The sequence below is a fragment of the Xiphias gladius genome, chromosome 24 (genome assembly GCF_016859285.1).
Source record: "Xiphias gladius isolate SHS-SW01 ecotype Sanya breed wild chromosome 24, ASM1685928v1, whole genome shotgun sequence".
Taxonomy (NCBI): domain Eukaryota; kingdom Metazoa; phylum Chordata; class Actinopteri; order Istiophoriformes; family Xiphiidae; genus Xiphias; species Xiphias gladius.
Genome location: NC_053423.1, coordinates 16,381,001 through 16,407,715, shown reverse-complemented (window position 1 = coordinate 16,407,715; position 26,715 = coordinate 16,381,001). Strand labels below are relative to the sequence as shown.

General features: G+C 38.6%; 1 protein-coding gene across 7 annotated transcripts; it reads right to left on the bottom strand.

Annotated features, from left to right (window-relative positions):
• Nucleotides 1–910: 910 nt before the first annotated feature.
• On the bottom strand, nt 911–25,796 carry LOC120786329 (myocyte-specific enhancer factor 2D homolog). Of its 7 annotated transcripts, none has more exons than XM_040121742.1 (12): nt 25,601–25,796; nt 16,784–17,158; nt 13,631–13,834; nt 12,833–12,970; nt 12,068–12,284; nt 10,948–11,004; nt 10,053–10,234; nt 8,680–8,709; nt 5,496–5,625; nt 5,051–5,273; nt 3,693–3,761; nt 911–1,491 (listed from the first exon to the last, which is right to left on the bottom strand). In XM_040121742.1, the coding sequence occupies exons 2-12, from the start codon at nt 16,835–16,837 to the stop codon at nt 1,002–1,004; spliced, it is 1,794 nt and encodes a 597-aa protein (XP_039977676.1). In that variant the 5' UTR covers nt 16,838–17,158; nt 25,601–25,796; the 3' UTR covers nt 911–1,001. The 7 variants fall into 7 exon arrangements, with proteins under 7 accessions (XP_039977676.1, XP_039977677.1, XP_039977680.1 ...); XM_040121743.1 differs by having other exon boundaries at nt 12,068–12,281; XM_040121746.1 differs by lacking the exon at nt 3,693–3,761.
• Nucleotides 25,797–26,715: the final 919 nt, after the last annotated feature.

Here is a 26,715-nt window from a genome sequence, read left to right as displayed (position 1 = left end):
GGAGATGAGGTGAGAGGACGGGAGGAGCACCCAGTCTGAGGAGAGAGAGATGACGAATTCAAAGCCTGAAAAGCATCGACAGTTTAGAGTTCTTGTCGTTTTCTGTGAGTGATCATTCGTCAGTGTCCCTGCACCGCTGATGAGTGCGAGAGGCATTTGGCATTTTTTTCTTTTTTTCCTAAAGAGAGGTTGATATTGGCACTCTGGCAAGGTGCTCCACTCCACAGCCACAGAGTGCCACCTGAGGACTCGGGGTCTGCCTGGGTGTACAAGGTTGGTAACTCTGGCAGTGGAGAGATTCATTCATGGGGAAGTATCCTTACCTAGAAGACCCTGTTTGAGTCTGTTTGCTCAGTGCCAGATAGATGCTCAGTCCTCAAACGTGTCCAGATGAAGTTGTTTCCAATAGTGCAGTTTGGAAGTGACTTATGGAAGAATGGACAGCAGACAATCCAAATTGGATTTCAAAGAGCAGGAAGTGGTGAGTCATACAGCAGAAGTCCCATAATGCTGACACGCCACCAATCACATCGTGAACAATGTTGCAGAGCTCGATGTAAATACATGAAGGTGATGCAGAAACCATGTGAAGGAGAAATGTTTCTATGGTTTCGTCAGATTGCAAAAAAGGTTGAACACCTCATTTCTACCAAAAGAAATTACTATACGGGAGTCCATTCAAGCAAGAAGGCTTTAAAAATCTACTGTCCCTCTACTCAAGGGGCCTAAATATCCAGCTGAGCACTAAGCCTCCCCTCACTCGGAGCATGATCCCCAAAGGATTTTTATTTTTTATTTTTTATGTTTGGTTTTTTTTTTTTTGGCAAAGCCTCATAAGTCTGGGTGATGCAGCTTGAGTCGTATAATTTTGGGAAGAGGCAGATGTGTGATGATAGTGTCACATGGCAGTGGGGGTTTAAGGATGAGTGGGGGTGTGTGTTGTGGGTGTTTAAGTGTCACCGTAACGTCACGGAGGGTGCAGAGAGCTGGTGCTGGCACCTCTATGTGACCCAGGTGTCCAATCTCATGCGTTTAATGTTTCCTCCCTCCTGCTCTGGTTCGTTCGACGCCCTGAGGAGCTCAGCCGAGGGGCTGAAGTCCGGCGGCATGGACCGGCTGGCGGGACCTGTATTGCCAGCTGTGTTGCTGCCACCGCCGCCACTGCCTCCACCTGCACCTCCGCTGCCGCCGCCGCCTCCGCCCGCTGCACCAGTGTCATCGCGATCGCTGCCTTCGAAGGAGCTGGCATTGCTGCTTACACTATCTGCAGACGAGCGACCAGTCGGCGGCTCCAGGCACAGCAGGGAGCCGGGGTACTGCGGCGGAGCAGTCAGGACGGCTCCCCCTGAGGTTGAGGACGGTGTGGTGGAGGAAGGAGGAGGGCAAGGGGTGCTGCGCTCCCGGCCGGGCGAGACAGGCTCCGACTTGATGCTCACGCTGGAGCTTGTGTTGACGGTCAGCATGGCACCTTGAGGTATATGGGTCACGGGCCTGAGAACAAGGTCAGAGAGGACAGAGAGGGGAAGAAAATGGAAGATAAGGGACAGAACAAAGGAAAGGCAAGGAAAAAAAAAAAAAAACACAAATGATTAGCCACTTGACAAAGGCGTATAAAAAGCTGGAAGGCCACTCGCGTCAAGACAAAAACCAACATTACAACAAACATTACAAGGCACAGCACCAACGGGGAAAAGCCACACTCGATTATTCAACAGCCCAATCAGTTCTGAGCCTTTTCAAAGCAGAAATAACAACCCCACTGCTCCCAAAAGATCAACAGAACAGCCCAGGAAGCATGAAATGATTCGTGTGACAGGGTGGTTCGCAGTGAGTCAGCTATGATGTGAAGAAACTACAAATGATAAACTGAAAAAAATCTCGGGTTAGAGAACATGGCAGAAACCGGAACTACGTCTCTTTCCTGTTTGACTGCAGACAGCAACAGACATGCTTAGGGGGAGCCAGCCAAAAGCGCACAGACACACAGGAAAAAGGAAGTGTGATACACTACCGGCCCAACCACTCATCTCTACCCAAGAGCAGGTTGGACGGAGAGCCAACACTGTGGGGAGAAAAAATGTTGGAGCCCAAATCAAAAGGGAGGAGGTGGATTAGAAGGCATGTGTGGAGAAAAGTGGGAAACATTATTGCAGGCAAGGTTTCTTCAACAACAGCAATAATGTTAACAATGTTTTAGCATCAGAAATACAAAGAGCCTTATCTGCTGAATTTTTGTTCCGGTTTAATTAAAAATCCAGATGTGAAAGTAATGTTTTCTGATCTACAAACACAGTGCATGAAGCATTTACACAGGACAGTGACATTATTTGTACTTTTGCCTTATTAAACAGTGTCTATGGTGGCCCTTAAGGACAAAATGCACACTAAAGTGAATGCAAAAACTTTAACATTTAGGACAGACCTTTTCATCTCAGTAAGTTACTATCCTGTTTAAATAAAGTATTATTCCTATCATGAGTAATGCGCTCCATAGGCTGCAAATACTAAAATACAAACAATATAAATGTGCAGCCAGTGAAAAATATGGTGGAGGGAAATTGCAGCGAAAATACTGAGGCTTTCCCATCGAGGCAGAAAGAAGCAATACAAGACCAATAGTGAAAACAAGATGGGCATGTGGTTTGTGTTTTTATATTTGCACTGTTTATAATTCATAGTTAATTTTCTCTTAATGATTGTGCTTTTGGTTTTTCATGCACTTCAGCATTTGCGGCGTTTCATGATTTTAAGCGCTGTTTTTTTTCTCTCGATTGTGTTTGGTCCTTGGAGGCCACCGTGTCTGTGCGTGTTACAGGGCTGTAGCATAAAATAGGAGCGAAGAAAATAAGGGTATTGGCAGTTTGGTATCTCAAAGCAGGGGACTTAAAATTATTTGACTACACACAAGTATATTAAAAATGTCAATATTCTTAAAATTCTGTATACCGGTAACCATTGCTGCAGTGTTACGATGTTATAACTGAATGGTTCGACTGCAGAAAAAACATTATTAAATATATTTACAGCCTTAATGTGCTGCTTCTTATTATCTGCGCTGATAGCTAAATAAAAATACATTGTGTAGTAGTAATTGATGGCTATCATAGCACAATAGCATTCACAGTACTTGCATCCAAAATTACAATAAAAATTTGTCCTCAATCCTAAAATAAAAAAAACAAAAAAAAAAAACAAATAAATACACAGCTAAAGTAAAATGCTCATTTGTAAAAGGCCTAATTTAGTAACTATGTAGTGGCCACATTTACAAAGATGCTGAAATCTGCTTTTTGATTCTGATCTGACACTTAAAAGCAAACACATATGCAGCGGAGTTCAAAAAGCTCACGCGAAGTCAGGGATCTTAAGAAATCATGAGCTCTATTTTATTTAAACCAGATATTTTAATTTCATCTAGCTTGTGCACTGTCTTTTATCTTTTTTGTTTTTTGTTAACAAAATTAATGACAACCTTCATGTTTTTAAGACTTAAAAGGTTCAGAAAGTTTATTTTTAAGACCAGTCGTTTGTTATGAGTTAATTTAAAAGAAAAAAAAAATTACAGCTTTTTTAGTGGCAATTTTAGACAAAAGCCCTTCAAATACAAAATGGACTACAACCCCACCCCCACCCCCCCCTACAGACAAGATCATGACATTTCACACACGCACACACTAGTAGTGGCTTTTCACCTCAGATTGGCAGCCAGGCTGGACACCTGGCTAGACAGCTCGCTGCTCTGTTTGTCCAAGCCCCACATGCTGTGGACAAGAGGAGAGAACATACTTCAGGGATCTGGTGTTCATGCCACCAAAAACCCAACCCGAAACCAGCAGCGTTTGTCCCACTGATACTGCACTGCTTAAGCAATATTATTAACAAGTTCTCTAATACAGTACTTAGTCTTTAAATATTGGCCATTGGTGTTTCCAGTGTAACCAAACTTCAGTTACATACCCTGCTGAATCAAGTGCCATTTACTTGACACTGCCTTTGAATCTTGGTTCTAGAAAGTTAAGCAGCAATTGTACAAACACTGGCAGAGTTTTTCCGCTTCTTCACAGAAAAGTAGGAATTCGTGTTTGTGAAGTCCTGAACTTGCAGGGTCATAAAACAACAGGACATGGTTACCTGCAGATGTGTGTCTAACCAATATGAGGATTGTGACAAGATTACCCTTAAATGTCTGAATTGTCAAACATTATTTTCATGTTTTGTCCCCACACTCGATATGACATGACATAACGTCACACAGACTGTGATGTAAGCTTGACTGACAACACAAACCATTTATTACTTGTATTTAAAGACTGCAGTTATTCCTTCAGCCCAGTCTGAGAAAAATATGTATTGATTCTACAAAGAAAAACCTGTGTAGCTCTTTAAAACTACATTCTTTGCGAAAAACACTGTCATTTTAAACCACTAACTACTGTCATGTCACATCTTAATAAGAATGAGGAGGTAAAACTTTGTGAAAAAAAAACAAAACAAAACAAAAAAAACTTGTCTCTGTCTATGCACTGTTTAAACCTTTATGAACTTCACTGAATGTACTGAAATAGTGTCCATGCATGAGCTGTGTATTGTATCAGGGTTGGGACTAGTTTACTGTATGAGACATAACTTGTATATTTCTTAGTAGTATTATTCTGCTTTTCTCTTTGAGACATTATTCTCTCTTCCTCCATCCAAACACTGCACATCATTTCATCCTAACTGTATCAACTCCAGAAAAACTGAATCGTGTTCAGATTGATGTAATGACGACGCAGAGATGGTGAGATGCCGGTGAGAGACCAATTGCTTGCATATAAGGTCATGGTATGGATATTATGCAAGCTGCCTGGGAGGGTCAGTAGTAAAGTATTTCAGCAATAAGAGGGTTATCAGTAGACTGACAGCTATCACACCAGACCGTTTACCAGAACTATCTCCACCATGCCACCACCATCATCCCTGGCACTGGATGTGAGCGATGGCAGAATTCTTTGGAAACCACGTTTGACGAAAGACGCAGCGCAGGTGAGAAAATAAATAAAGCACTTACACCAAGTTGCTGAGTGATGCAAGATTAAGTTGCTGCTGCTGCTGCTGCTGTTGCTGTTGTTGTTGTTGTTGTTGTTGCTGTGTCTGCTGTTGCTGCTGTTGTTGCTGTGGTTGCTGGGAAACAGCCTGCTGCTGTTGCCATGTGGACACACTGGTTGGCAACAAGCCACCAGGTGACGCCAGAGCGTGTAAAGCAGTGATGTCTGCGCTGGTCAGCTGGTACTCTGAGAGAGGACAAAGGGTAGAAGAGTCACAACAACAAAACTCTTATTTCCCCTGGTTTATTACCTGGGAAATATTTTCAACACTGTCAGATTTCACTTTGTTCTATCTTTACTGAACCATGGAGGTAAAATAATACATTTTTTAGAGTCACCTCTTCTGCTTTCTCCTTTAACTGAAAGCATATTTTGACTCCCTGAGCTGATACAGTTTGCTTAGTTCACCTGTGTTGTACGCTGTGGGCATGGCGGAGAAGGGCAGCCCCTGTGCCAGCAGGCTCGGTGTGGCTACAGAGACCACCGGTGTGGTAAGGGTTTGTGCCACCTGGGCTCCAGCCGCCAGCCGCTGGGCATTCTGCCAGAGAGGACAACGGCATGTTAGTCCCAGCAGAAACAAAGAAACAACTTTCACATGATAGCTAAACCTAAGATTTATTTCAATAATGTAAATTCCAACATGCTGGGAATGACAATGCGCTTATGGCTGGATACATAATGATGTACCGAGTCAAGTAAATCTCAGAGTGGGATGGATTTACTATCAGGAGGTTCTTGATGACGTGCATCAAAAACAGTTTCCTTGTTTTGAGTTAGCCATAAATGCTGTAGATGTATTACATTAAAGGCAATTTATTCAACCCTCAGTTATACTTATGTAAAAGGGTAGGTGTATTTTTTAAAAGTTGCATCCTATTCAAATGAAGTCTTTTAAGATAATAAGTTTGGAATTATGTTTTAAATTGTGCTAAAATTCCATTTCATCTGTTGTACTATCATCTAAATGTCTATTTTTATTTCAGTCTGAATTTGTTGCAAATTAGTTGCATCAGGTTGTCTGTATGCCCTTTGTGTAATCTTTCACATATAAATGTTCAATTAAAAAAAAAAAAAAAAACACACACACACACACACACACACACACACACACACACACACACACACACACACACACATATATAATATATATATATATATAAAAATATTATATATAAAATATTAATTGTTTCCATCACACATACGTATATGTGATACTATCTAGGGCTGCAACTAACAATTATTATCAAATAATCTGCCTATTATTTTCTTGATTAGTTGATTAATCGTTTAGTCTAAAAATGTCAGACAATTGTGAAAAAATCCTTCAGGGTCAAATTCCATTTTTGTCCAACTATCTGTTTCAAAACCCATAGATATTCAGTTTATTATCATAGAATAAAAAAAAAACAACAAATATTCACATTTGAGAAGCTGCTGGCACATTTTTGGCTTTTTCCCTTTTTAAGATGATTTAAGAAATTAATTGTTTTTTAAAATTGTTGCAAATTTATTTACTGTTGAATGACTTATCAGTTAATCATCTAATCATTTCAGTTGTAATACTATCAATTATAGTGTATTTACAGTACATGCTGCATTTTATACACTACATTCCTGAGATTGAAAACATTTCAGAATAAACTTGGACAGTTTTACTAAGGTAAATTATAACTGTCCAGGTGTTCAAGCAGATTAAAATAAGGACTGAAAGTTATCTGCAGCTGTTGTGACCCAGATCTTGTTTAACTTTTAATTGAATGCGCAGCTAATCTCATGTTTCTCCAGTGGATGTCACTAAAAGCCTTACAGTACAACTGGTAAAGTATACTTTTTATGTTTCAATCATTCACTCTTAGAGAAGGCTAATGAGGTTCGAACCTGCTGCTTGCTCAATGTTTGTACATTAAGTCAGACATTTCTCCAACACAGGTGTAACAGACATGCTGCTAGATCTGAGAAACTGCTACCATGAGGTTTTATTATTGTGTGCCCGCTCTGAAAGACACAAATCTCTGAAGAAGCACAATACTCCAGAGCCTGGTATAGCTGAATTATAATCACAGATAAAAGCAAACTGAGGTTCTTTGTAAGAGAAAAAAAAAAAAAAAAAAAAGAGGAGGGCTGCATATAAAAAGGCCAAAGATGCAATAATTCTGGTCTGGAATTACTCTTCTATATTGTGAGACTGATCATCCTGGGAGGAAACAGTCGGCCAGAGTTATGACTGTAATGCTGAATTTACAGAGCGATAGAGAGAGAGAAATAGACCGGAGAAAAGAGCCAGATTCAATTAAATGCCTTTGTGAAGAAGTGAGGAGGAGCGGCGGAGTGAGAGTGATGAAAATGAATCACTATCCTGTGGAAAATGAGAGTCTTGCCTGTCAACTTTGAGTGGAATTGTAAAAGAGGGAAATGACAATCAGCACCAGCAGCAGAACTCAGCGACCGCCGTCCCTCTCTCTTTGAGTAAATTGAGCTTAAATTAAAATTGAAGATGAAAAAAAGGTATTTTAAATTTTAAAGGATATTAAGCTTTCAAAATCACTAAGATGTAGTTTAATTTTATCTAATTTTATTATAATTTTTATTATTTTTGAATATTTTTCTGCATTACGAATGCTATTTTATAACAAGTACCAGTTTATAGGGCTGTAACTAAAGATTACTTTCATTCTCACTCATTTTGTCTATAAAATGTCAGAAACTAGTGAAAAATTCTTATTATAATTCTCTAGAAGCCAAGATCACTTATTTAAATTTCTTCTTTTATCTGACAAACAGTCCAAACCCCAAAGATACTCAGTTCATTCTCATTATTGACAGAGAAAAGTGTCAGATCCTCACATCTGAGAAGCTGAAACCAGAAAATATCTAATATTAATACATTAATATTAATAATTTAATAATAACTGATTGATCAAGTATTTGTTTAAGCACCTATTATTTGGTTTCAAAATAAAATGCAACCAAAGATTAGGAGGCACACAGTCCCGAAATATTAAACACTTACTTAAAGGTCATGTTAAGTGTTTGTTGAGAAAGCTTCAGAGCTACTTATAAAAGACATCAAGGAAAAACACTGGGTGAAATGCCTTTAATGTAATGCCAGTTAGTTTTTTAAAACATCTCCAATTGACAATTTTGGTGGACAGTGAGAATGAGAGTCGGTGTGAGTGTCAGTGAACAGGGAACATGCTCTGTGGCGCTTCGCACCACAATGCCAAGTGAAAAGACACTCATGCTTTAAGTGGTATCATAAGATGAAGTAAATGGGCCTTTCTGAGGACTGTCGGGATCACTCAAGGACAATTCTTCTGATTACTGTGGAGGTCCATATTACACAGACTTCTCTAGATTTTCACCGAGAAGCTCAAGGCCCTAACACAATAAAAATGCTCAAACAACACAACTATGAGCCCTGAACGACATGCAGTCAGGCGGGAACCACAAACTGAAGACCTTCCCAAGAAATGTCAGTGGAGCAAGACCGAAACAATGACAAAGTCTTGTACAGTGTTGTAACCATGCTAATAATGTGCGGACAGTCGATAGTCATCGACTCATGCGAGTGACTGACGTGGGGAAAAATCACCTCGTTTACCAATTCCAGCTCATCCTCTGTCTGCAAAGGGTGGCAACAGAGAGGGTTACAACTCTGATTCAGGTTTGTAACTAAAAACGTATATATTCATTTAAAAAAAAAAAGGAAAACAATGATAAAACTACTTATTACAGTTTGGCAGACTACCTTCATTGATTGTACTGGTTTGTTTAGCAAAGTTTCCAATGAAATAATTCTATGACGGCTAAATGTCAAATGTGTTGGACCTAAAGTCAGAGGGGTTATAGTACCATCACTCTGCCTGCTTACAGTCATCATGGATCAACCCAAAGTGAATTGTCAAAACAGTCTCTTGGAAGCTGTTCTGGAACTTTTGATCGGATCACAAAATCTTTCTCGGCAGTTTTCTATGGTTTCCAAGATAAAAAATGAACTTTAAGTCTCGATTTTGAAGCAAACATGGAGGAAAAGTCCATAAACCTGCAACATAACTGATTTTTTTTTGGCCACAACAGTGCCTATTTATGCATCAAACAGACATGGAATTTGGAGTCATGTTTCTGGTCACCTGGTGAATGTAAGTCCCATATTCACTCTCCTTGTTCTGTTTTGCTCTCCACCAACTACAGAGGAAATGTCTTTAGCTGCCAAATATAATTCCCCATGGGATCATCATGAAGAGCGACACCTTTCACATTTTCCCGTAGTCATTTGATCAATTCTAAGAATAAAAATATTGATTAAAGCAGCTTTAAAGTGTTCAAAAAAATGGAAATTTGAAAATGTGAAAACTCATCTGCTTAGTAAGATCATGCAATTTCATCAAAAGCTCCAGAGACACTGTTTTGGCAAATACTGTTTCCAAGGTCAAGAATGACCTTTCAGGCTCAAATGAAATAATGTATTCATGACCTAAAACTGTTGGTGGTTAGTATACACTATCAAACAGTGGTTATATGTAAAAACAGGTGCGTCTTCAGTTCAAAGAGTTATGTAAATGTTCAGTCATGAGAAATCTCATCAGTATGTCAGTGGGAGTTGGCTGATTCATCTAAGACTTTGCAAACTTTGCCAGAGTAAATAACAAGATGTTGGACCTCAAGTGTTAAGCACAAATCTTTTCCTCCCGGTTTCTACTAAAGACACAAAAATTATTGTAATTTTCCATCTCACTCATTTGTCAGTGAAGCTATGCTTTTCTGAGACAAAATTAAATCAATTTCTATCTCCCTGGTCAAAGGTTAAGGTATTTCTTTCCTTTATTATCGTCAGTTTTTAACAATCTCACCTCAACTAAGCTTTTTAATAGAGGTGAGAACAGTTATGCCTGATAAAGTGTGACTCTTTCAAGGACCAAAATGTTAACTAAAAGGACAAAGACAGTTCGGCTTGATTAAGCTTACCATCTGCATGAGGCTCTTTCCACCCTGTGAGGTGATGACTCGGAGGTCTGGCTTGCGGCTGCTGACCATCTGGGGGCTGGGAGGTGGGGGTGGAGACTTGGCCGGAACTACTTTCCCCAGACTGTTGCCGTTGGAAACGGTGAGGAGGCCTGGGGAGGCCCTGGCACTGGTGTATCCATTAGCTGCGGGGAGACAGAGGTGCGAATGGACAGAGATCAATAGGAAAATCAACAGGTGAATGCAGACGGCGGGGTGCAGACGCTGTGTGGGCACTGAAAGTTGTGTTAAAAAAATAATCTAAAAAGGTTTCTTTTCTATTCTGAGAGTTTCTAATTTATAAGGCATGTCAATGTCAACAGAATAACAGTCTTTGAAAAGCCAACACTGTGTCATGCAAAGTAAAATTCTCCTCTAATGAGACCTAAATAGATAATATTCAAACCACTTTGTGTTGGAGACTGATTATTGGACAAATATAAAGACAGGCTTATATTAATCCTTCTTTTATAATCTTATGCAGTCTCTTCTTAAATATCTACATTTCCGCACATAATAAATAGAATTTTAACATTTAAAACGAAGAACTAAAAGGAATTCTGGTCGAAAAAATAAAAATGAAGTGTCATAATATTAAATACTGATCTATAAAGCTGACTACGTGCATGGGATTCCCAGCGCTTCCAAGGGGAATCCCATGAATGTCTGTTGATGTTACTGGTGGCATCCCCTGATCCCTCCAAGGCACAATCACAGATGGTGCAGAGGAGGAGAGGAGGAACCTTGGAAAGGATTTGGGATAAATACAGACCAGACAACAGAGGAAAACTTGGTGATGAAAAAGAAGAAAATAACTAAAGGATAAAGCCTGCTCAGGTTTCGAACAAATAGTACTCACGGACTGGACTTGGGCATCCTCCATTTGAATTATTCAGTTCGCCTCCGAGGAGAGCACCTATTGATAAAAGATTAAATGAACAGAAAGGATTATTACTGTGCAGTCTCCACTAATCAGTACCTGAAAACCAAAAAGACGAGATGGGCTTTCATATTTTGTGTTGTATATATAATACATATATTTTACCACAGATAATAGTGATAACGAATAAGGAAACAATGAAGTATTGAAAACTGTAGTGGCTTATAACATACATGTAGCTCTGTATGTACATACAAGTGAATAAGATAAACTTTCAATCTTAAATCTTAAAACAATTTAAATGTTTAACCACAAATTGTCAATTGAAATCATTACAAAATATATTATATATACATACATACACACATTTTATAGAAATCTACAGTACACACCAGGTCCCATACAATTCAGCATTTTAAATACCTTATTATTTGATCTTATCTCATTTTTATCATTTAAATTTTTTTTTTCTAATTATTAGTTTTACTCTTGTTCTAATGATTATTCTTTATTGCACATAGCACTTCTTAGCACAGCGGCAAGAGTAAGTCACCCTGCGTTTCACTGCACATATTGTTTACCTTTGAATCTTAAAACAAACCAGAAGAAGAAAGTCTAAGGAAATCAGAAGCCGCAGTTATTTACTCCAGTTGTCTCAAGCTCAATATCTGTTTGACACCGCTGTAAACTAATAATTAAAAGGTAACACAAACATTTTAAAAAGTCTAAGTGGGAGTAGCTTATCATCAAATGTCAGACACAGTAGATTAGTCCAGAGCAAAGGAATCTGCACTACTCGGAGGAATTAAGCAGCTCATTACATATAATGATAAGGAGCTAGATACATACAGTATCTACTAACAATAGTAAATAACAACTGGTAATAATGGTTACAATTACTATAAAAGTTATTCTTTGAGGAGGATTTTAAGGCAGAGCAGATAGTGTAAAAGTAGAAAAATGATTGAACTGAAGGGTGAAAATTTTGTTTCGATGCTTTGACTACAATGAGTTATTGTAGGTGATTTATTCTGTTGATATATGCTAGTCTAGAGACAACTTCAGTCTTGCCACGCTCAGCAGTATATCACTTGCTCACCTGCACTGGCTGGTCGCTGTGGCAACCCAGGAGACACTGTATTTCTCTGAAGAGCTGGTTGCTGTGGTGACAGGAGGTGGGTATCCGTGAGCGACGATGATGTTACATAGGAGGTAGTTACCAGTGCATTGCCCGGGTTACTGAATTGCAGTGTGCTTTGATTGGACGCCTGGACTGTGACTGGCATGGAGAACGTCTGGGGCGGAGCTGTCGACTGCTGCAAAGTGGAAAGAAAGAAGTTTGCTTTTAGTCTTAACCATGTGAAAACTCACTGCGCCATTCCTGCTGCATCACCTTCAAGACCAAAGTCTGTATGGTTATTTCACCTTTAAACCTGCAATAACTGATTTTTTGGCCACATCAAGGCAGTGGAAATAAGCATTAACGTATCATCAACTTTTAAGTTAATATGGACGACTTTTTAGCATACAGTTGCTTGCTTACAAATCCTGTGATTTAACTGAAAGATACGGGGCAGCATCGTTGTCACATAATAGTAAAAGTAGAGCCAAAGTAGAAGCAGTTGGAAAAGAAAAAAGAAAAAGAGAGTTATCTCCTAAAAAAATGTGTGAAACAACCAGTTAGAGGAACTTGACTTCAGTAGCTGCTTCCTGTAGGCACACTCAAGCCAAACAGAGAACAATAACAGACAAATGTTTGACCAAGAAGTCTACGGTCAAGAGAAGCAGGACAAATAATAATTACAGCATATTCTGTACGAAATACGAGAACATTAAAATGTCAAGTGCAAGTCAGTTGACTTACTCCGTAGCGTTTAAAGAGAACATCCAGGTCCTCTGTGGTCTTACGGTACTTGTCATCATTTAGGGGACTTTGGTCAATGGAGTCTTCACCGTCCGGCTCTGGACTGTCACAACCGTTGAAGCCTTTCTTTCTCAAAGTCTGTGAAGGAAAAAAAACATGAAATAAATGAGTTAGAGTTGCGTAAAACCAGTCACACAAGTTGCTAGGAATTTATATTTTTCAGAATACATACAATAAACAGGACTATATCTACAAGGCAAACCTATCCCAATGTGGAAGTTGCAATTACAGTAAGAACTGAGATACAAATTTTACTTTGTTAATGTTTAAAATTGTTCACTTTAGTTTATTAGATTAGATTTATAGTACCTGTGATCAAAGTGTCAGACTCTTAAGACAGTATTTTTATTTAAGATATCATGATGGCATTCCATTTTCGTACACTTTTTAAACTTTTACTACTTTTTCTTTTTTAATACCCAGTCATTGAATTCACTCACACAACTGCTTGGATTACAAATGTGTGGCAGGATTTCCAGAGTTCACATATAGATTAGACTTTTTGCAAGTACTTCCGCAATATGACGGCATATAACTGTAATGAGCACATTTCAAAAAGTCTAAATCTACCAGATTGCATGGAGTAAACCTGTATTAAGAAATCTGTAAATTTCCATAGATATTGACTGATATCTTAACTCTGCTTTAGGGTTCAGTCTCAGTCTGCAATAATAAATGTGGCGATAAAAGAACAAAAGTTTTTAGATCATGTAAAAACTGCTAATGTGATGGATTTACCTCAATGATATCGGCATTGGTCCGGCTCTCATGAGGTTCATTGTACTCTGTGTATTTGAGCAAGACCTTGTCCATGTCGGTGCTGGCATATTGGAACAGCTTGTTCGCGTGGTTGAAGATGATCAGAGCGATCTCGCAGTCACACAATACACTCAGCTCGTAGGCTTTCTTCATCAAGCCAAACTTTCGCTTTGTGAATGTCACCTGGGGGTGGGGGGTGTGGGGGTGATGGAGAAAAAATTATTTGAGTTTTGGTTAAGTCGACTTATAATAATTTGTGCTGTGTAGTGTTTCCACATAACCTTTTTTAAAATTCAGAGAAACGTCTCCGGTCACGTCTCTCACATTTGTTTTTCAGGGTTAACACATTGAAAAAAATACTATAGCACATGTTTTTCCTTTAGCATAAGTCTTCTATTATCCACACACGAAGTAGTCTAGACTTGTAAATCAAAATTAAATTCAAAATTTAGGAGAAGAGCTGATGACCTGTGAAAAATCTTTCTGGTGCCTGGTAATTAAGAAAATATTTGCAGTCACATTACTCACATTTAGATACAGTCTGAGTAACATAGCCAAAAAATAGTATGCAAATGTTTTTGCTTTTTTTTGGTGCCATCAGAGCAGTCTTTGAGACAGATAAGAGTCAGTTTTCAGCATCAATAATGAAGCATCCTTATTTTTATGGACCATTTACGAGTCATAACTATTAGCACTACAATGAAATAATATCCTTCAAAACACAGACTTTGGCTTTTAATCAATAAACAATCACTGATCATTTTCTATGATACTCATTCAATAGTTTCCCCAGCTAATACAGCCATTTACTATACATGCAGTCAAATGAGCTGCTTCGAATTTTGCCAATTGTTATTATTTTTACCCTTGATTCTCTGATGTTTGGAATTTTTTCAAACTTATAGCTGAACTACTTAAAATAAGAAGATGAGGACAAATAGATTTTGATTTAAACAGTAACAGGGACTACTGAATGACTTCTCTCAGTCCAGTCAAGTTTTTCTCGAGCGGTCGCAGCTTCTGCCATCACTAGATATGCTCCACGGTTGAATGTGAATAGGTTCATTTTCAGTGCCAAAGCAAAGGGTCAAAAGTACAGTGGCACAGGTTTTTCACTGTCTTCCCATTGACCATGGGCATTTATAACCTGAGTTCAAACTTAATTCAATTTGAATTATTTGTCGTGTGCCACTTTATGATAACACAGATTTTATATTATTTAAAAAAAAAAAAAAAAAAAAAGGGTCAAAACATTGAGATGTTGAGTAATTTAACTATGTTTCATTGACAATATCAACTAAATTATGCTACAAACAAATTCTTCTAAATACCTTATGTCACAACAATTCGACTGGAGTTCACTTGTGATCAATTTACTAGAACAAATAGAAGGGTCCAGGACCTGTCTGTAGAGTTTAAGATCAGAGCTGTGAGGAGCCGGAATTGGAGTTAAAACTTAAAACCTAAAAATACCAAATTAAAATTTTTTTAGGACTACCCGTCAGACCCAGGCGAGCAAACAGGAAGAATCTTGGTCAGGGGGGAGAAAGAGTCACCATGAAGGAGCTACAGAGCTCGCAGCTATGATTGTGGATCTATCCAAAAGAGGGACATTCGATGCAGCTTTTACAAATCTGGATGGTATGGCAGAAAGGCTGAAAGAAAGCCAGTTGTGGTAAAAATTGACACAAGAAAGTGTGCTTGGATAAAGGAGAAAAAAAAAAAAAAAAAAAACAAAAACATGCAGCGCTGAGAACATGAGACGAAATGTGATGAAGCTGAACTTTTCAGCATTGACACAAAGCGCTATTTGGCAGAACCCAGACTGATGTCATCACCCATCCAACACTCTGCCTACTGTGAAGTTGGGTAGCATCCTCATGCAGTGAAGACTTGTGATAAGAAAGGAAACAACAAAAGGAACTGAAAAAGGCTCATTCTTATGGGCAGCCTGCGTTAAAGCACTTGACATGTTTTGCAGCAGAAAATATGGGTATCTGAGTGGGACAATGACACAAGCATAAATCAACAATAGAGCGGCTTTAGAATGAGCAAACTGTGCAGGGCTGGACCAAAACAGTGAGCTGCCTCCAATGTGTGTTCCCCATGTAAAATCTTCCTAGTGCCTCAGACATGTAGTGAAAGAACAAAAACCTCTGGACCTCAATACCAAAAAAGAAAAAAAAAAAAAATTACACAGTATGACATTAGTAAACTGTACACAACAAGCCGTATGACATTGTTATTATATGCTGATGCTCGGTTTCTTTTATTTTCACACACTGAACCTTTTTATGACTGTGCAAACCATATTTTCAATATTTGAAAAATGGAAAAATGCTGCCATTAAGTCAGTACTTAAAATGTACACAGTCTTAAATTTTTACTCTTTTCATAAATGAAGTCTCACTGAGAACCTACTCTGAGTCAATCAATAAAATTAATTTGGGCAGTATTACAAACATATTTTCTTTGTCTTTACAAAAAGAAAATGGAATTTTTTTTATAATTGTGCATTAATTTTAACTGAAATATTGATTAAAACATATGCTGACTTTACAGATCATTTTACTTGTAAGTCAGCTTACCCTGGAAACATACTGTATATCTGTATATTCTGTATTATTGATCCATATTGCTTCATTGAGCAAATAGTTTGCTTTTAGAAAAATTACTAATTGCCATGCGAAAAATAATATCTACCTTTAAGCCAACATGGACAAGAATTTTTTTAAAAGTGCTCAGAAAACGTTAAATTTGAACCTCTACATTTCCACAACAATTAGGCAAACTCTTTCTACCTTGTGGTGAAATTGTATTGTCAACCCAAACAGATTGTATTGTCAACGTCTTTTGAGAGATATATACATTCTCTACAAAGCCCTTTTTTTCCCCATTTAATAAAAGCTCTCAAAGTTATAAAATGTTAAATGTTGGTTCAACACAAGCAGCTCACTAAAATTGGTGGAAATTTTGATTTTAAATCAGGAGCAACACGATTACCGAAAAATCAAACGAGATTACAAATCTGACCAGACATCTGATGCCAACTTAAAGTATTTGAAAGTTTTTAACTCTGCTATAGACATAATACCAAAGACAAAATCTGACGAAATATAAATGAAAAGTTACCTGCTTGTTCCTTTCGTCTGTGATCCGTTGGATCTGAATCTTTTTCCTACCCATGATGCTTTGCAGTTGCGGGGACAAACGACGTAGTCAGTCAAGTAGAGAAAGGGCCTCCCGGAGGGTGAGAGACAAGTGCAGACTACCACCTCTTACTTCAGCCCAAGAACTCTCACACAGTCATGCATCAGAGGATACGCGCACACACGCATTTCTCTGCCCAGGTGCGGTGAGGCAACGAGATCGACTTCTTTTACCGACGAGCAGTGGGTGAAGAGTGGGTGCTGCAGAGATGTATGAGGTTGAGGAGGTCCTCAGTTCATCGTTTGCTCAACGGGGACAAAAGGGACAAACTTGTTTGCAGCTGCCGACACTTCTCTCCTGACCAAGACGAGACAAAGAGAGAGAGACACAAACGTCAGGACAAGACTAGACGTGTGAGGGAAATAAATTGATGATATCTGATGATGGGGATCTTGCATTCATAAATTAATAAATGATCATATTCTTGTTGCGTGAGACTATGAAAATAAAAATGACAGTGCTGTTCAGTCAACTTAATTTGAGAACAATGAAGACAACAAGGCCGTGTGATTATGAGACAGTGAAGGCATCTCTCCGGCTAACACTTTGTACCAGAATCGCAGGTTCAATTCACTGTCGTCCAGTTCTCCAAGGCTGTTCAAAGCATTGCAGGACATGAAGACTTTTAGGAGGTCAAACGCGGCAAGTTTTGCTGAAGACTCTGTTTAGGTACCAGCATGGTGCAAGACATTTGGCTCATTCTAATCCTCACCATCAACAAACTAACATGTCAAGGGGAAAAATGTCAAGGGGAACAGCACTCAATTACACAGATTTTTGATTTGATCTGAGTCCTTGAGATTTGGATTCTTGCTTCTTTCTAGCTGTGTCCTAAATTACACCTTACTTGCTACCTAGTGCACTACTTTCCAACAATAAGTCTGTCGAGTGTCCTAAGTGTACATGTTATGTGATATGTAATGTCCTATAAATTTCACACAATGGCACACAAAACTTAGTGTACGTGCTATGGACATTACCTAACACTAAAAAGCCATTGTGCAAACTTCACCTTTGCATAAGTTACATAATGTGACAAAACACCTCTCAGTGGTGAAGCAAATGATCATTTTTAACAACATGAAGTAAAAAAGTAAGCTATTAACTTAATTTGTCTTCTAATGTTTTATAGACTGAATAGAGTAGTTGGGTAGATTAATAAGTGCTAAAACTAGTTTAATGCAGCCCTACATGGAACTAAGATTTTTAAGTGGTGAGTCATCAGAATGTGTTCGAGAAAATGGTCAGCATGTTTTTTTCCCCACAAATGTAATGCCTCAGTCCCTTTAGGTCCATTCAGGGACAACACTGAAATAATCAATGTAATCTAATTATTTGTTTATTAAATGAAAAGATCAGATGAGCTCTTCATGAAGAGGATGTCAGGGAACATGATTCAGTATGGGCAGCTTAAGACCTCTAACAGAAATCATATTGGATTCATGGCAAAAGTAAAAGTCACTGCTGCTCTACAATGCTCTCAAACCTGCATGGATTTTGGTCCTGAATTAAAGTTGGGCTAAACTGACAAAACAAATATCAAAACATGGTTTGGCTTATTACCTTGATGCTATTAGAACGATCACTTTTTGCGGATGACTATTAGTGCATTTAAAAGTATTTACACACATGTGGATACGATCATGGCGCAGGTTAAGTGTTTCATCGTTCACTTCACTCACAACAGTCCAAGCTGTATTGCATCAGAGGGGGTGTGACTATAATAGCTTCATGCTTCTTTGTAGGCTGCGCTGTAGGTCTTTGTGTGTTCTCTGAATCACTGTCTGGTATTCTTTATATTGGCCATATTTTGAAATCCTCCACACCATCTGTACGAAGGACAGAGAGTCATGAATAAGAAATGAAAATAATGAAGAAATGATGTATAAGACAGCCTTGAGAACTCTTTCACCTCTGCGTGAGCTGGAAATACAAACTGAGGGAACTGGTCACTCTGTTGATCATGTTACACTCTGCCTGGGCTACTTAAGTGGAAATATTTGTTTCAACAACAGTGATATTCCTGCATGAATTACTGTAGGTATGAAAGGCTTTTTTAGAGGTGATAATTTAAAATCTTACAGATTTAGATAGAATTGTTCTGATTTAATATTCAAGATTGATTTTTCTGTTAGGCATTAATGGTGGCATGAATGAATATTTAGCAATGTTTATTTGGGAATATAAATTAGTTCCTGAATTTTCATGAATACAAATTCACTGACAGCAATATCAGCAACTCCACATATTTCATTAAATCTGCAACTGTGAATTAAGTTTACAATAGGACTGTACAATTAATCATGTAATAGTTGTACTTTTAGCTTCAACAATTTATTAAATTAAGTCAAGTGCAATGCTGATGGTGATTATATTAAGTGCTCCCTAATCACAGATGATTAACCACTATTTTGAGGATCAATTAATCATTTTAGCAATTTTTTTTTTAACCAACCATTCAACTATTTCTCTGGTTTGAGCATTTCCTATGTGACGATTCGGGGCTTATCTCTGTTTCATTTCATAGTAATTTGAAAATCTTTGAGTTTTGGACAAAATGAGACATCTGAAGGCATCACCTTGGACTCTGGGAAACTGTGATATTCATTTTTCACAATTGTTTTATGAATGTTAGCAGCAGGCCTAAACTTTTATTTCCACTATGATAACCTGGTCTTATGTGAGTACATTTTCAAGTGTATTTAACTGCATTTTCTATGAAGGAATAAAATCCTTTTCTTTAGTTTCATGCTTGACATTATTATTATTAGCGATTTGATTCAGTTGTTTCGTATGTGTATGTTTAATGTCCTTAAGTGAGGGAGAGGAATATGTGTTTGTTTGTAGGAGCAACCACACCTTTTGGAAGTAAAAATGAGACGGTGTCTGCAAATGGATCCCAAAGCAAAATTTAATCCAGTCCCACTGCAAAAATGAAAACTGCTGTAGTAAAACTCCTGAATTATGCAGATGAAAGAGTGACAACTGACAACAAACTAGTTAGTTTTACCATCATTTCACTTATTCTACATCTTCGACTCTCTTAATACAAACCAAACTTACATCTATTAGGCACACTACCTTCCCTAAAAACGCCATGTCCATTCCGACACAGAGGCAGAGCCCGGCGGCAATTGTGCTAAGTTTTCCCTCCAGTCATGACCCTACACGTCCATGCTTTCCTGTGGGATTGTTGTTAGGCCAAACGGAAAAAATGAAAGCGCCACTGGAGTGCACATGGGGCCTCCTCAAACCACGTTTCAACACTTCAGAGTTTAGCCAGCCCAAGAATTAATCAGAAGTTGTAATAAAATCCAGCATATTAGGTTCAACTCTAAAAATCCCAGTGTCATTTATCAGTGCCATGTATCACATCAACAGTAGTACATAACAACTCCAAAAATATTGCAGCCTAACACGGTTGCTGATTAAGTTCACATAGTAATAGTTGCTTTGTAAGAGTGGTTCCCAACCTTTTTCGTCCGTGTACCCACACAGGTCTATCAGATGAGGTCAAGCACCCCTTCAATAGATGGGATAGCTTTCCTGGAATTCTTCAATAGTAATTCCCTACAGAGACAATGGTGGCTGGCATGGATCTGTGGTTGCACATATAATTCATAAACGACATAATGATCCTGTTATCGTCAATGTAAAGAGTTGGTCTTTTTTTTTTTTTTTTTAGCACGTTCGGTAAAATTTGCATCTGTACTAACATTTGGAGTGTCAGCAGTTGGGCTTTTCAACCATTTATCTATTATTTTTAGCTATACACTTTTTCTGCCTGCTTGCTAGCTAGTTTTCACTAGGGATGCGCTGATTCGATACGTCGAAACGGTATCGGCACCAATACACCAATTATTAAGCGGACTGGGTGTTGCTTATGATAAACACAGTTTCTTTGTCAATGTCCATATAAAAATTCGGTGTTTTCACTATTGGTTACCTTCATTCAGTCACGACGGGCCCCCAACAGAGGTTTTTAGCGCCTCATATTACCTTAAATAAAAATGACTTCTATTTAGTGAGGTATACAGATTTTAATTTTGAGAAAAGGAGAGCACTGGTATTGGAGCTGCAGATAGACATGACACAATTTGTTGAATACTTGATGACCAGAAAAAACAATCAGCAACTATTTCAATAACTGAATGCTTGTTAGTCAGTCATTTTACAAGGAAAAATAATGAAAAGATCCAACATATTCTCAAGTTCCAGCTTCTCAAATGGCAAGGTTTGATATATGTATTAGTGAACTGAATGAACTTTGGGTTTTGGACTTTTGGTCAGAAAAAACAAGACATTTGAAAACGTTATTTTGGGCTCTGATAAGTCGTGATTGGCATTTTTTCACTATTTTTTTTAAAACATTTTTTTAACATTTCAGTCTATATATTGTCAAAAAAAGTGCCCAGAGCCCTGTGTAATGTCTTTAAATTTCTTGTTTTGTCTGATCAACAGTCAAAAAACCCAAATGTATTCAATTTACAGTAATATAAAACAAAGAAATGCAGCAAATCTTCGGCATTTTTGCTTGTTAACTGACTTAAGCAATCAATCAATTATCATATCCTCAGTACAATATTTTTTCAACCCTTTGGACAAAAGCCAAATGAATAAATGTAAATGAAATAACAGCTGGTGACTAATTTTCTGTCGCCTGAGTAATTATTTAATCCACCAATTGCTTCAGCAGTGGATCACAGCGTCTATTTAATGCTGCAACTAATGATTATTATAATTATCAATTAATCCATTGTTTATTTTCTCAAGTAATCAATTAATCGTGTTTTTGTATCTTTCCAGGTGACCCCTAGTAACTGTGGAAGTACTCGCTGGGGTGCAAGTGCCCCTACACATGTCCACGTACATCTGGTTGGGAATTACTCGCTTTAGAAGTGATTAGAAAGTGGGGTTTTTTTTGGATATCAATATTTACATCATCACCAAAAAAAGTTATATTTTTAACAGTTCTTTTGGTAATGTGGGCCACAACCAGTAAACAATCTGTGATGGTGACAATGATAAAGAGACTTTAAAAATGTTCAAAACCCTGTAACTATGGCCATTAGTTGGACAGGCTGCAAAACTAACGCGATACTCCATGATGTAGTTTGTGATGTGCCAAGATGGAGCTTTTCGTACATTAAATCTGTTTTCACAGTAGTGCTGGGCATCATCATAGATCATTCATTAGCAATAACTGAGGAACCAAACCTAAACAATTATAACAAGAAGACATGTAGAAATACCCCGTTGCTAGAGGGGAAAGTTATTAAAAAATGCTCGTCCTTACTGACTCTACTAACTTTGCTACTCTCAGAGCGCAATTTTTTCTGTGATTAGGCTTGAATTGACAAGAAGAGGGTTACACTGCAAGGCTTCTGTCTAGCCTCCCTCTCCCTGACTGCCCTCTGCATGGCTGTCCCCTCATTACTGTAATTGACACGTTCGTCCCTCCTCTTCCCCCTTAAGGCGCTGATGGCTCAATTAGAAGGTGGCCCGAGGACTGATTGGACGCCAAGATAATGAGGTCACCGCTTGGCTAAAACTGAGCCCCTCATCCAGCCGAACCAAGCTTGGTCTGTGACAAACAGCAGGCCAACAGAAGCAGAAAACCCATCCAAAGACACCAGATAGAAGAGTATAATGGTGGCACATGAATGACTTTTGGCTCGGCCCAGTTTGCCTCATTATCTTAAGAGGGCAGGCATCTGGTCACTCCGCCAAAAAATGAGCCATGCATAAGTTATTCAAATTATCCAAGTGATGGTTATGCAATCCTTGGATATTCTTCTGACAAAGGAGAGCACAAATCAAGCTCAGGGTAGGCATCTGTCCATTTTGGAGTAGTGTAATTAGTGGCAGTGACCTTTAGCAGATTATGCACTAGCCAATGAAATATGCCAGAGCCCTGAGATAAATAATGGTCGGAGCCTCAAACGCGACTTGCAGTTAGGTTTGCCCATCCAAAGCTCTGAGACAGGGGTTTAAGATGGCCTTAATGGCTCAATCACTGCTCCCCCAAAAGATGGACAGGACTGATTTACACTCATTTCATTTTGTGACTTTGCATGAGCCTCAAGCCCGATAACAAAAAGGAACATACAGTGATGAAAGATTAATATATTTCTGTTGACTGCAAGTATTACACAATATTTAAGATGTAACTATGATTTTCATTATGAGTTAATATGGTGATTATTTACTCAACCATTTTGTCTATCAAATGTCAGGAAATAGTGAAAAATATCCATTATGATTTCCTTGAGTCCAAGGCGACATCTTTAAATTCCTTTTTTTTTAAATCTGACAATCAGTCAGATTAAAGAAAGAAAAAAGAAAAGCAAATTCTCAAATTTGAGAAACTGAAATCAGTTGAATTAAAAAATGACTTAATTATCAAAATAGTTTAATACATTTTCTGTCAATCAACTAACTAATAATCCACTTTGAATAAAGCTGCCACTTTTCACAGAATATCACATTGATTGATCGACCCTTGAACCATTACCTGACCAGATAGGAACTGAAGGACCATGCAGTATTTTCAGTACTGTATAGATGTCATTTTTGATGCTAGTGTTGTGTAACATGTCTCTACTTGACAATGAGCTGCTGTGGCCACCAAAGACTATACAAAATATTGCTAAGAAGGAGACAATTACAAGATGACTGCTCATTTAAATCTTTATCAAAATCCATAAATCATTACCAAATTATGCAATTTCTGTTGCAAAACCATTATTTTTGTTGCTGAGACTGTACAAGTCCCCAATAAATGCAACCGAAGTCGTTGAGTGGAGTGTTCCTGTGGGCCTTATTGCTGACATGTTTGGAAGGAAAATGCTAGCGATTATCAGTCTTTCTTAAGGGGCAGTTCAAGGGAACTCAGTTTCCAACCCAACAAAGTAGAAAATAAGTTACGACTTTCTAGACATGTCTGAAGTATTTCAACAAACATAAAGGAATGAAACTTGGAATGCTTTTACTGTATACTGTAAATTTAAAGTGCCAAGTGTTTTGTGTGTTTCATGTCTGTTTGTACTACTGTCAATTTCAATCATTTTAAAAATCTCATCTATTCTGGTCTCTCCTCTCTGATTTTCTTCACATTAGTTGGAAAATATTCTTTTGTTTTGTTTTTTGTGCAATATGTGTATTGCTATAATATACATCTATGCTAAATATTATTAATCGTTTGATTCTTTGTCTAAGCTGCATGGCTTCATCTGACCTAAGGCGAAAAGGTGGAAATTCCCATGCTGCATATGATGCTAACAATTTAATATCCGAATTCTTTCTTAAGGAACTGTCGCTCTGTATAATTTTGTTCATCTTGATGACAAGATGTCAAATCAAATTCCTAGCCATAGGAACTGAAAGCTTTGATGACACTGTTATTTTAGGCATTTTAATAAAACAGTTTTGTTGGTGATAGATGAAGGTTTTCAGGCAGCCAATATGTTGACCTGCTGTGAGGCCAGCAGAGAAATAGGGCTTCTGCAGTTCGAACAATAAGGTGTAATTTCGGGACTTACAAAACTCAGCTTTAAACTTTTAAAAACAATGATGTTGCGCTTAATCCGATACACGTCACACATTACAGTAACCATGCTGGTGGTAGAGAACTGAGTGGGACTGCACCACCTAAAGATGCTGACATGAACCCGTCTCCAAGGGATGGCACACAAGGGTGGATCACTCTGTCAAACTGGCCTACTTCTCAGCCCAACAGCTTTGGTATTTACCCTGGGATGGCACAGAAAAAAACCTTGGCTGCTAATTTCCAATGCACAAGCCAACCACTGAGTACACACAACTCCGTACGACTGCTGACCAGGATGGCTCTTAGGGGGTATGTTTAAGAATATTTACAGTAAATAAGGCCATGCAAATGCACTCTACCTACTGCCTATTTGTGTGTCTTTTGTACAAAATCTAAGCTACTTCAACACCAAAATGTCATCGAGTCAGCACACACCATCTCACTCACACTTACACACACACACACACACACACACACACACACACACGCATACAAACTTAAAACCAGTGCATGAGAATATAATTTTTCTTCAGCCTCTTGTTAAGAGTGTGGCGGAAAAATGCAGCTAGATGAAAAGCTTTGAACAATAGCTCTCTTACATGTGCAGTTAATCTGTTTTCTCCTTAATGTCATTATACTACTGACCATGTTAGATCTGGTATGTGGAGTCCGAATGTGGTTAAAATGACACAGTTTTTCACAAAGTGGGAGCAGGATTTATAGCCATCCTATACACATTATGACAGATGGAGTACGGAGGACTGAGTAGGCCCGCTGACGGCAGACAGGTACCCCTACAGGGTCTAATTTGACAGGTTGGAAGATCGTGTGTCCTCATTTCACCAAAACTAGGGGACTCTTTTCAGACACCATAAACGGGGTTGATGTACAGAGCAAAGGATGAGCAACTCTAAACGGGCCATTTCACAATTTTCTTGTTACGAGTCCGACGGACAGCCATTACCTTCCTTACCACTCACCATATAACTCGGCTATGCGAGCTGGGGAACGAACTACTTTAAAAATCACATTGTGGATATGTTGTGTCCCAATTAAGACTGTTCTTCTACGCGATGTGATTCAGTACAGTGTTGCTTATTACTTCGCTACATTTAAATAATAACGCGAGCAGCTCTGCTCCTGTGAGAGAGGAAAAAAGACGCAGGAAGGAAATGTATCACTCCACTTACCCTGAAATATTGCTGATAAGAATCGAAAATAGGCCTGCCACCACCCGCTCCAGAGGCGACCCGTCAAAATCAAGACGCATGAATTAATTACGCTCAAGCGACGTCTCTATTTACATGAATCCTCGGCATTTTATTCCATTTAATGTTGAAGTAACTATACTGTCCACCCAGGCGATACAGTGTACCCAGTGTACGATCATCGTCATTGACATTAGCCCGTGATTGACCCGTCGGAAATCCAATAAGAGGCTGACGTGCGAACCTCCCGTCCAATCAGAGCGCAGTGTCACCGAGGCGGGCTGGCCTGCGAGAGAGGACATGACGGCGGCCATGTTCTGCAACAGTATTTGTATCCCTCCGCCTCAGTATTTACCTTTTGCATGATTTTGCATGTGGGGAAAATGTCACTGTAGACCTACAGTGCCCTGCCTGCTTTCCATAAGAGACCCCGCTAGGCCATTTGTTTTTCACGTCTCTAATTACCACAGCCCTGCAAACCGGGAGTTACCGTCCCGCTAAGGCCTGCGAGGGTTGTAAATATGAGAAATGTTGAATGCTGTGACTCGTTTATTATCTAAATTGCTATCCCCAGACCGTCTTTTATCATGCCATCAAACGTTACGGCATCATGACCAGTCGCCGCGTGAAAATTTGTGTATGTCGTGTACGTATACGTGTAAGTAAATACAGGGACACATGGACAGTCGAATCAGCCGTGAGAAGTCTTAAAAATGTGTCATTTGAACTGCATCGCAATCATACACTGCACAATATATTATAGTGCAACACACATTGTGCACTAGAATGTACCGTAGTCATATGTAAATCTAATCTGGTTGTATATGGGCCTACTGTACATAGAGTCTCAATAAATGCACATAAAACCACCTCTGCATACAGACTAATTTATAATCCATACCATAATTACAGATCCGGATTAACCCACTAGAGGGCCCTGGGGGAAAACGACCCATGGGTTCCTACACCAGCCCATCCACTCCACCCTATTCATGTGTAAATTTAAATTATTTTTGATTACGCACACATTTATGTATGCAGCATGTAAATATGTAAATATCAGCTGATATACTCCAGGTATTAAAACTTGATAGTGA

Coding starts and splice junctions, on each gene's coding strand:
- LOC120786329 (XM_040121742.1), bottom strand. CDS start 16,837: ATGGGTAGGAAAAAGATTCAGATCCAACGGATCACAGACGAAAGGAAC. Junction 12,285..12,832: donor TTCTCTTTAAACGCTACGGA/GTAAGTCAACTG, acceptor TCCACTTTGCAG/CAGTCGACAGCTCCGCCCCA. Junction 3,762..5,050: donor GCATCACTCAGCAACTTGGT/GTAAGTGCTTTA, acceptor TCTTGTCCACAG/CATGTGGGGCTTGGACAAAC.